The following is a 12,657-nucleotide window of genomic DNA, read 5'->3' as shown; positions in this document are numbered from 1 at the left end:
GATCATGAGTAAATATGCATATGATCGAAGTCATGTCATCTTTCGGAATTATCGCACAAAAAAAATGACAAAAAAAAAAGAAAGAAGGAAATTATGTCTGTTGAATAGGAGACCTCATCCCGAAAATCGCCTCATTAGGATGAAGAAAATCTGCCTAACTGTCAATTAATCATTGAACCCATTTTATCTCTTTGTTTGTGTTATAATTAAATAAACGTTTTATTTTCTGTCTTTCGCAGTGTAATCTATCTGTATTCGATTATGTATGTATGTATAGACACACAAAGTCAGAGTCAAAGAAGGAATATTGAGGGCAGGCATGCATGCATGCAGTTCTATTCCATTATTCCAACCCCACCTCCCATATATATATATATATATATATATATATATATATATATCAGCCAGTTGAATAAATATTATTTTAGTTTGATAAATATTCTAACTACAAAATGATTATACAAAAGTAATCTCACAAATTGATTATGTGACTTGATGATGTAATTTGTCAGATTGTAAAGTTATTTATATTATAAAACGGATCTAACGGATTATATAAAGTCACGTCAATTTGTATGATTATTTTTATGTAATTCTTTTATGACTATAGTGTGCATGTAGCACTCCTCTTTTAGTATTGGCAAAAGAAGAACAAAAGTTTATTCTTCTTAAATGTAAAAATATATATAGCTTCTCCTTGGGTTTGTCTCTTTCCAAAGGACAAATAGTATTCTTTGAGTTCCTTAATTCTGAACCATATGGCAGCTGGTTACTTCAGTTTTGAGATAATGAGAGAAGGCTTATCTTTTGTCACTTTCCTTTTGTGTTTGTTTAAAATTAATATGAATGAGGAGCACCTAGAACTTTGTCTAATTAATATATGACATAAAAAATGCTAAAATTCATGAGACCAAGCACTTGATTGATTTGCTAATTTGTAGAAGTGGGGATTAGCTGTTTATGAGGTAGAGGACAAATATATATATATATATATATATATATGTAATGTTAGATAAAATTTTAGGATGTGCAAATCTCGCGTACTCTCTTTGAAAAAAGTAGTATTTGCACTATTAAAAAAATAATTTTTCTATGCGGGTCTCAAATTTACCCCCCACTTTTTTCAAAGATAGTGCACGGGATTTGCACATCGATCCTAATTAAGATTGCAAATATAATTTTTTTCTCTCTCTCTCTCTATATATATATATATATGTATGTATATATGAGCCTTTCTGCTTAATTTTTTCTCCAAATATATAATACTGATTGATCATCCACAATTTGATAAAATTAAGAAAAACCTGAATAATAATAATAAAACAAAGAGTGCTGTATACATGCCCTGAATGTTGTATCCAGATAATTTGTTAAAAGAAAAAGAAAAAGTGCTGCATGCCCTGAATCATCATGTTAATGTTCCTTCACCAAGTAGCAAATATATATTTGCATCAAATTCAGTGTAAGTGTGAAACAAGCTGGGGGGGTCTGGCCTCCTTTTTAGTTATTCAAAACATCATGCATACATTAATATTAACGTGTTTATACTTAAACCACTTTTGCATTCTTCATGAGTCATGCATGATTCCATATCCGAGGTAAGTAGTGCTTAAAAATAAGGGAAAAGAGTACCCATGAACCCCACAATTAAAGATGGTTTGAGCGACGATGGGCTTCAAATTATATATTAATAAACCACAATAATATATATATATATATATATAGAGAGAGAGAGAGAGAGAGAGAGAGAGAGAGAGAGAGAGAGAGAGAGAGGATATTGGTGCATCATCAAGATCATCTTACCTATGTTTAGTTGATCATCTGCAATTCTGAGTTGCATTTTTTAATGCTTTTGTTGGGGACACTCATGTTGAGCAAGCTGATGATGGAAGTCCATTGATTGGTACTTGGTCAATTGAATTGATAGTCTTATACCATTTGTAACATCTCAAATGTAACATTCGGAAAACATCATGATCGACTTAATAAGTATTGATATATATGCAGGCTATCACATTATCCATAAAAGATGATTGATCACTTGTCTGTCTATATATCATGTCAGTGATATTACACATGAAATGTCATATACTTAGTATTTTACAAGTATAATTTTTCCGTAATCATGCGCGGTTTAATTTTATTATGGTGTGTGGTCTTTTTAAATAGAATTAATCTACCTATCAGCTACTATTCACTACTCTACACCCCACACCCCACACTTTATGAAATAAAAAATAAAAAAACTATTAGGTGTATTGGGAATGAATAGCAGCTGATGTATAGCAAAACCCTTTTAAATATAATATTCAACAATTTGAGACGGTCTTTTTGTAGTTCTGACATTTCAAGCCTAGTTTAAAATTAATAACATCCTTGATCGACTATGTCGATATTTATCCCATTTTTTGCACAAACACCACTGAGAGTATATATAGTTAATTGATAAGAAAAATTAACAAAATTAATTATTTCATTAAATTTTAATCCGTATATATAATATTTGATCTGATCAGCCAAAAAAGGGACCCAATCCCAAGTGTACATTCTCATGATACAATAATATTCTCCAAAGTGATAAACAAAGTGAATGAATTGGGTATTTGGGGGGGGTGCTTTGCACGTGATGAGAGAGAGAGAGAGAGAGAGAGGTGTACTGGCTACATGCAGAGAAGAGCAAAATCCTGAAAGTCCGTGGCATTCACACATGCTGATACAACACAGAACACAATTCAAGGTCTCGATTAGCTTAAAACAAATAAACAAATCCCTTTAGAAATTCAGGAAAAAGGGCTTTGTTTCAGACCCGATTGAAGGGATTCCCACGCAATCTTCACATATATGAAATCTCTCTCTCTCTCTCTCTAATTCCTGGTCAAACACGCTGATGAAACAGTACCATTTGATATATATGTGCCCATGTTTGCATATTATTACAGTGTTTTAATTATATTACCCAATATATATATATATATATATATATATATATATATATATATATATATATTACTTTCCAACTTAACTGCATGCACATGCCAACAGATTTGTATTTGTTTTACATTTAGCACAACAACTGGCGCCGTTGCCTTTACGTACACTACTGCTATACACAACTGTACATTAATTTTGTGGCTTACTGTGATATGGGAATCCTATGGTTTGGTTTGGTACGTTTTGTATATGTATATATTTTGATTGTAGACTATTAAACAACGAGTTAAGATTTGAATTAGAACATGGTATGTAAGATTAACATATGAGTACTCATGCTATAATTCGATCGCATAACACCGTTGACATGACAGGCATTGATATGTTTTTCATATCGATAACGAAAAAAATATCACATCAATGATAAAAAAAAATGATTGCGTGTAGATGTTATACTTGGAGTGTTAGGAGTAAAATTTTCCTTAACATGCGTATATAATTTGAAAGTACCAAGTACGACTTAAACTACGCGATCCGATTGGTTGGGATTGTTCTGATGCCATCTGTAACAACTCAAGAAAAGCACAAACCGCATCTGAGACCATGCTCTAAAAAGACTAGTCAATGTTACATGCAGAGTATTGCAATCTCCCCTCCTTAAATCTCCGACAACTTTAATATTGACAACTCTAATATTACAGAATCCATGCAAGACACTGAGCCACATATCTCAACTTCCTGATTTGGTATTACAAATACAAAACAAACTCGAACCTGTAACCTTGTCAAAGAGTTACACCAAACCTAACTCGTACATAGAAACTGCATAGAGGTAAATTAGAGCAGATCACTTTGGGATTTGTATTAGAAATATCATCAAGCAACAGCCATTTTTCGGCACGGTTATTATATATCTACAACATCTCAAAGAGGAAGGTTACATTCAATTGAGCTACAGGCTACTAATCGCTATCAATGTCCATCTTCTCAATAACAAGAAGAAGACTATGGAAGTTGGATGCAGAAAAAGTCTGAACAAACCAGTGGATAAAACCTCAGAACACACAAACTTTCCTTTTGGTACATGCCTCATAGGGATCTAACAGGAATAGGAGTAGTGTTGTTGCAACTTTGACTGGGAAACGTTCTGGTCACATTTGTAACAGCCAAGAGCAGGTTTTAAGAAGGTACACAAGGCTTCCATTGCTTTACACTCTGACTCAGAGGACCTGGGACCATAGCAGACCACGAAGCCAAGTCGGGCAAAGGTCCAGTTAGTGCAAGATAATTTTCACCATCCCTTTTAGGCATTCTCTTCCAGCTCAACTGTGATGGTCAAATTTCAACACCATGAGTTTTCTGTTGACATAAGGCTACACTGGATATTAATAACAAGAAAAATCAAATTATGTATGGAGAGGGGAAGGGGGGCATAAAAGTGAGAACCAGAGTACATCTCAACTTTAAAAAAACAGAAATACACATGCAACTAACTTGTACATCTCCAATAAGGGATTTCAATCTCTTGTGCTATTATTATTATTATCATTATTATTTTAAAATTTATCTTTACTACTTTAAGGACGTTTTGGAATTTTTAATTAAAAAGTCTCCATTCTTAGGCTGTTTGGGATTGCAATTTCTTGAAGTTTCTTTTGTAGGGATGAAGCAAGCAGAACAGGGACAATTTGAAAACATTGTACATAAGGCAGGGGTTCAATGAAACCTCCTGGAAACCTGGAGGACGGTTTGAAGAGGAATCCACCCCTTTAGCACTCCTAATCCATCTCTAATTTAATAGGCAATTTCATCTCCAATACACCCTTATCGATCACCAAACAAAAAAGAAAAAGTTTCTTCTGGAGATCCACTGGCCATAACTTTTAACCAGTCTCTCTAGTGTACTCATAGTTTTACATAATTTGAACTCCACATATTTAATTTTATGTGTGGACTATGCCAGCCTCTCTTGATGTTTGGGATATGTCAGAAAGTTTTCTCCTAGCTTCAAAATTGATGTCTGCTCCCTGAGGTTTGTAACTCACATAACATATAAAGCATTTCATTTGAGGTTAGCGATTCACACAACATCCAACATTTCATTAGTGTGTCATTAACTTCATTGATGGAATATCACGTTCTCAAAATAGATTTCCCTATAATATAACCAAACGAGTGAATAACCAAGCAATCAAAAAAGAGAAAAAAAAGGAAATCCCTATACAATGCAGTTAGATGAGACGAAAATGAGAATAATTAATGACCTTAAGGAGTGAAATTTCATTTTTAACATCAGGAATCTGGTTAACTGAAATGTAAGTCCACTTATTTTGTTTTGGTCTTGCCAACCAATGATTCTTCAATCTCTAATGAGAGGCACCAAGTTTTAATCAATTATCAACGTTTTTCTAGTTTCTTGAGCTGAAATTATATCACCAGTGAACAACACATTACATAGTCCTCAATTAAATTCTAAGTTACACACAAGGTCATTACAAACAAAGATAGTCTTTTCTTTACTTCTTCCTCTTTTAATGCTACATTGGCTTTGCAGCAAAGGGCTTGTTTGTCGGATGAATTAAATTGTTTTATGAATGGCAGATGTAGCTGTAAAAAAATCTGAAACAGGGGCATTTCATGTATGTGCGAAATACAATTTGGAACCATTCCATGTATTTTGTAAAATAATAGAATTTGGAACCATATTGAACAATCAAACAGATCCTTTTTTTTTTCTCAACTCTGTCAATATCCTGAAAAAGCAGCTCATCCTTTTCTTTTTTCTTTTTATTTTTTTGTAACGGGGAAGACCTTTCGTACACTTGGGGGTATATACATGAGCAATAATGAAGGTCATGCATATGAGTAGTAATGAAGATCATATCCGATGACAACAGTATTAATTAGAGAAGGGAGATACTATTTTTACATAACTCTTGAAGAAAGATTAGATGCAGAAACATTTTTTTTTATAAGTAATCAAAAAATAGTATGCAGAATAGATGCAGAAACATGAGTAATGAAATGAACATAATATTTTCAATGGAAGAATCCCTACTTGTTCTGGAAATGCTTTCAGTAGTGCCTGGATAGTAGAATTTTGCACCCAGGGGCCATCAATTGAAGAAGTCTCAGGACGAGGCACTCCATCTTTCACAACAGATACTTCATTGATGCCACCGCAGTTCACCATGAGACGACCCTTGGGCATCAATCTATCAGTCAATTCTAACCAAGTATTGACCTGCCAAAGACACTCACACAAGGAATAATCAACAAAGTGTATGTGGAAAAAAGTATGCCAATCAATCGCTGTGGATGACAAGAAAAAACTTAAGGTGTAGGCAATCATATATGGCAAAGGGATAATGCAGTGTAGAAACTTGGCTCAAAACACAAAATGATCACAGTGAAGCGTATGATTAAAACTTTCCACAATCTTCGATCTAGAACTGCATATATTGGCAGAGCCACATTATCTCTAGTGGGTGAAATTGGAATTTCGAAAGGGAACTTTCAATATAGGCAGAGCCACATTATCTCTAGTGGCCTACAAATACAAAAAAAAATTATCACATTGTAAAATATTTTACAATTGCACCCCTAAAAATATTTTTGGACAATTCTGAGATTTTTTTTATAGTAGCACCCATCAAAAATCATGTGTTCAATTATGAGAACCTCTTTTAAAGTTTGAACCATAAGAAAAATCTTTCTTCACATAGAGCAAAAGTAAAATTCATTTACTTAGAAGTAGTACTATATGTTAGAAAAAAAAAGTGATTCCAACTACTGCAACACTCTGGTTCATTCTTTAACTACTCCCATTTAAAATTCCTATTTCTGAATACTAATTTTAAGTGGGCCCCTCCAAAAAATGGCCCTGTCCACTCTCAACTCGCGTGGGTTCATTAAAGAAAGAAAAAGATGAGAGAGAGATTACATGCATTGGGAGAGATAACTTTGATAGCATTGTAAAGAATCAGTTGCGTAACCAAATGATCTGATTACATATGTTAAAAAGATGTTTTTGTTAACATTATTAATGAAACAATTTGAGAATTTAAAAAAGTGAAAAAAAAATTAGGTTTTGAATTGAAATCATCAGAAATGTTCCTCCAAAATAGTATTATATTATTTGTTCTGTATTTATCTATTTTAGTTAGACTTTGCACCAATTGAAACAAAATTCTCACTCTGCTGCTGACCGCATAATACATATTTATAAACAAAATGCCTTGTTTGAAAACTGGTAACATTGAGCATCGGAGACCACAATATTATTTCAAAAGCCAAGGCCCAATTTTTATGTAACAAATGAGATGTGTACCTCTTGCAACTGTGGCAACACTTTTCCTTCAGAAAACAAGTCAATTACAATGCCTGACATTGTTGCAAGCACATATTAGTGAAACAAAAACAAAAACCTTCCTCATGGACAAGAAATAAGTAAAATATAGACTTTTCTAGAGATGGAAGTGGAATAAAAAGACTTGAAATTATATATGGATTGCAAAAGAAAATCCTCCTTCACCATTATTTGTTCCTTTCTATGAGACAAGTAAAGAGGTCCAAAGACACTACCAAGAAGGCGTACAACCCATCCAACAGTGTTAAAATGAAACAGCAGGAGGTGAACTAGGAAATACAAAAAGCTAGGCGGACAAGGATCTTACCAGCATATCCTTCAGACACATTAACTGATTGTGAAAGGGCATCACCGATATGAACATTAAGGATGCCACCAGCTACAGTATGTTTCTCAAGATAAGACAGCCCAAGATATTCTCTTGCTTTATCGATCAACTAATGAAAAAAAAACATCATGTAAGGATGTAGTCACCTTGGGTACAAAAAGCTTGAAGCATTTAAATGATACAGATATGGTACTAGAGAAAGAATATATTTGGATTTGGTTAAGAGTTAAAACACTTGAGACCATTGTAATAAAGATGGCATTCCTTCTAAGTTGACAGAACACTATACAACTCCAACCGTTATAACCATCAGAAATTATTGCAACTTCCTTTTTCCTATGACTACTGTAGATAACAATTGCAATTTAATAGCCACAATTGTACTTGCACCTTAAAAAAAGGATGAAAATTACTGTTAAATTCTAACATTGTCTCACATGTGGGTTTTCTAATCGTATAATTAATAAATTCCATGGGCTTGTAAATTATGAATGCTACCTGAAATAGGTCCATTAATCCTATTTAATGCATGTCTTAGGTGTTGATGGAATAGACTTCGTAAAGTAGAGATAATATACATGCAGCCCTCTACAGCGTGCATGAACCAGAAACAGTGCATATTCTTGAGGGAAGTTTTATGATATCTTGTTCTTTAAGGAAATACTCCAGCAGAGATAACTTGGTAGTCTAATACGTCCTGTATAGAGAAGAAAAATCAATCAAACATTTTTCAATCCCAGTGCTAAGACCTGTTAGTCTCAATGTCTTCTTGCCTATTAACATTTCAATTGATCAAAGGTACTGAAAATTTGTAGAAGCTTATAGATGTATGTGGTATGCAAATATGTGCTCCTTATCAAGATATTGAAAAAACTACATGAAAAACAATCCAATGCCTTCCAATTATCAGAGTTTCTGGGTGGTATAACTAGCACATTGCAAGAAGTTTTCTCTAGGCTCCCTCTTGAAAATTAGTTGAAGAGAAAAGTAATTTAAAGCATTTTGAGCTTGAAGTTGGTCCCGAATGTATATATATATTTATATATATAGCCTCAAGTAACTTTTTAATTAATAAGTTCACTGGTCTTTGGGGGTCTCAAATCTAAAAGTATATTACTGACAGTAACCGTCTAACTGACACATTGCAAGACCAACAATAGACCTATAGAAAAGCAAAATACAGACTTCATACAAAATGAAGTTAATTTATTAGGAAGAAACCAGATCATGATGGAAATCATCATTTTTCATAATATATATATATATTTATATATATATAAGTCTACTGGAAAAGATACTTAGGGGTTCCTTACAATTCCATCAATCTCCCAGCCATCAAGTTGCAATGAAGGCCACAAGTCAAGCATTAGCCGAGCAGTAGTTCCACCACCCTGAAACATTTAGAATAATATGAGTACAGTCCTGGAAATTACATGTTTGGTTCAGAAAGATCGTATCAATGCCATTCCCAACAATTACCAAACCAAAGATGGCGATGGGACCTTTTGGAACAATAGCAGGCAAGCTAGCAAACTCATCCTGCATAACGAAACATAATCCATGAAATGAATAGAACTAATTTATGAATTAATTAAAAAATGCATGTGCACACATACACATATATATTTTAAATATACGTAGAAAGTTAAAATAAATGAAAAGCATGCAGCCTCCTTACACTTCTATCCTCCCTCTCTCTCTAAACAGAATTTGAGTACAATGACGTGATAACTTTTATGTAGCTTAATCATTTGAATGATTTTTATTATTAAATAGAAACTTCTATAAATCTTATCATATAAGTTTACCAGTTACTTACCATCTACATGGCAAAGTCAAATTCCCTGAAGCAAAACATGGTACTGGAAAAGTTCAAGAGAAGGAAAGCATGACCCAAGAACCGTGTGTATAGTTGATTAGCAAAGGTGTCAAATTCAACATGACAGATGTTTTACTAGATATATGGAAAATTCTTCAAGTCTGGTTTCACCGTTTGCCTCTACAGTAAAGCAATGCATTACTCTCTTGGGTAAGCTTTCGATACAAGAATGAAACATTTGGTCTATCTTAAGATGTATATCTAGACATTCCCAAGTAAAAGAACATGATTGCCAGTTGCCACTCACAAGAAAATATCTGGGTGACATCCTAAGAAGTAATTAGACCCAAAATTCAAGAAAATTATGAAATCATCGTACTACAAGCTATACTATAGTCTAAAGCTATTCTAACAAAGGATTTTTTTATGAACGATTCACAAGTATATTTTAAACAGATTGATGGTTCATAATTACAGAGAGGAGTCAAGAGGAAGAAGCATAAGTTGTGGGGACTCTCTATCCTAAGATTTGGTTAATAGTTGTGCTCTCTCTCTCTCTCTCTCTCATGTCCTCTGCTCCTTTTACCCACTTGATAACTTTTATGAGAAATGTTACCTCACCTTCTCTAACATGTAACCCGAGTACCTTCCATTGTGTTTGGCATAACTACAACCACATTCACTAGTAGTTCCCAATTCAAGATAGTGAAAAAGATATCTTTCCACCAAAAATATATATATATAAGATGGCCAATTCATTGGGCGTGTTAGACACAATGGTTTTCTGAATTTCCAGATTATATTAATGGTACTGTGGCAGTGTATATTTATACACTTTTACAAGAGGAACAATTCCGTTACAAAAGATTCCAATAATAACAGAAAGGTAAAAATTCTATATTCTAGAGTATTCTAAAAAACTAAGGTATTGTGCTAATAGGGCGTACTACAAGTTTCCCAAGAGGACAAAAGAAACATCAACAAAGATTCTCTGACAACCAGTGCACAAGTGAACTTATAGCGGTTCTCCCCTTACGCATAAGCTTTCTACCCAAAACTGTAGATTTAACTTTACCATGTGCAAAGCTTCACTCCACTCATGACATTCTCAAGTTTTTGCAACTTAAATTGACAAAAGCAGGTGGCAATAACACTAGAAAAGGCTATAAAATGGAGAAAGAATTTATATGATACATGATCATTTTCAGAATGGAAAATGCATAATTAACCACTTTCATTACAGAAATAATACACAGAAGATCTGTAAAGGGCTGAATGACCACCAGGAGGTTTATCAACTAAAGGTGGTCTGCTCCCTTCCAAGATCTCCAAGTGCTATCTCTTAGGACGTGAGACTGGAGTGACAACAGACGTGCTAAAGACAAAATACATCCCAAGAGACAAGTTCTCTTCGGACATATTAAAATCATATCCATTCTTTTCTCCTTTTTCTTTTCTCTTCTCTTTTGAGTGCTAGAGCTTCAAGACAAGTAAGATTGAAAGCCTCAAGATCCATCGTATGACCAATAAATCAAGTATAAATATGTATTTTTTTTATAGTAATCAAGAAGTTTCATTCATAATAATAGGCATAGTCAAGTACAAAGGATGTATACATGAATCAAGTGTAATATTACAACCAAGCCTATGGTGAGAAGAGGGAATCTAACAGAAGAGGTGCCTTAATGCAAGAGAGAATTAATGTTCAATCTGATCCTCACAGGATCGTATAAAGGACATGAAATATTATTTTGTTGAATTGAGGGAAAATGGTACCTCATCGGAAAAAGCATCGGTGATGCTCATGTATCAAAATTGACGAAAAAGAGTAAGCAACACCCTCACCAGAATTTCACAAAGTTAAGTGCCCACAATCAGAAGATGACAAAAAAAAAAAAACAATCACACTAATTTTCTTAAGATGCTAAAAAGAGAAAAATATCCTTATGGAAATCATTATTCCCATGTTTGCTACTAATGTGCGAGCTCTATGACAACTACTACGCATCTTGACTGTCAACAGATGATAGAACAGACAGCGACCTCGATAAATAGGTGTCTTTTACACTCCAGATATTTTTTGATCGGATTGACTACATTACAAACATACTTTTGTGATAAAGATAAACCCAAAACCAGGACACTATCTCATAAGTTCCACATTGAATTAAACTAATATATCTATTTGATAGCAATTATAACCTTTAGATTGCCACATTACATAGATAATGGATCAGTTGCACAAGAAAGCTAACTTTCCAGAACGATGAGCAGGTGAGTTGAAATAGCAGTGAGAAAATAAAGGAAGAAAGGAATAAGAAGAGAAGCTTGGCATACCCAATAGGAACCAGTCCATTTCTGGTCCTTGTAAAGAATGCTATGAACATTATCTGCAAGCGTCCACATCAAGGAAATACATATAGATAGCAAAGTCAGAAAGAGTCGTGCCTTTAATATGTGTGTTGGAGAGAGAGAGAGAGAGAGAGAGCATACGGGTAGAGTCGAGGAGCAGTATCCTGGACTTTGAACTATCGAGGATTAAAATATCGTTGAAACTGCTTTTTACAGCCGAAAGTACTCGATAATTTTCGTCGTCTCCTTCTTCTTCTTCTTGAGTGGCCTCTGCCCGTGAAGAATCAACGGGTTCTTGAGACTTCGCTGCCGAAACCTTTAGATTTCCGACACATGATCTTGATCTAGAGCTTGAGCTCCATCTTTCTTTCGAAATTGAAATCGAACAGTTGGTACGAAATGCGAAGGACCCCTTACCTTTCGCCTTCCTCTTCCCCTTCTCAGTCTCATCGCTGATAACATGGTGAAGACCCAATTTGGTGAACTCCAACACACATCCTGCCACATGGGTACGTTGGTATGTCGCCATATACGCATGCATTGTTTGATAACCGAGGCCAAGCAGAGAGACGCAGAGTTATCCAAAGTTGCACATCCCCGCCCATTCCAGTCCCTCCGAGAATAAGGCCAATGTTTGGATGTTAAAATTATTTTGAGATTTTGAATAGCAATAAAATAAAATCGTTTTGAGGAAAGATAAATGCGAGCAGTCATTTTGAGAAAGATGAATAAATATGAGATTTATATGAAAAAAAATTAATTTTGTAATGGTTGACCTCACACTTCTTAAAAAAAAATGTGCGACGCTTACACAATCTATGATTATATCTAGATTTAAAATTTTATATAAAAAAAGAT

The 12,657-nt window shown here is 34.1% G+C and overlaps 1 protein-coding gene across 1 annotated transcript; it reads right to left on the bottom strand.

Moving 5' to 3' along the window:
* Positions 1–3,758: 3,758 nt before the first annotated feature.
* On the bottom strand, positions 3,759–12,431 carry LOC108984347. Its single transcript, XM_018956272.2, has 8 exons — positions 11,941–12,431; positions 11,785–11,837; positions 9,108–9,167; positions 8,942–9,019; positions 7,608–7,737; positions 7,262–7,314; positions 5,990–6,175; positions 3,759–4,257 (listed from the first exon to the last, which is right to left on the bottom strand). Exons 1-8 carry the CDS (start codon positions 12,338–12,340, stop codon positions 4,111–4,113), a joined length of 1,107 nt encoding a protein of 368 aa, XP_018811817.1. The 5' UTR covers positions 12,341–12,431; the 3' UTR covers positions 3,759–4,110.
* Positions 12,432–12,657: the final 226 nt, after the last annotated feature.

Source organism: Juglans regia, chromosome 15, assembly GCF_001411555.2.
Source record: "Juglans regia cultivar Chandler chromosome 15, Walnut 2.0, whole genome shotgun sequence".
Classification (NCBI taxonomy): Eukaryota; Viridiplantae; Streptophyta; class Magnoliopsida; order Fagales; family Juglandaceae; genus Juglans; species Juglans regia.
The sequence above is the reverse complement of the archived record's forward strand: the minus strand, read 5'-3'. Positions and strand labels throughout refer to the sequence as shown.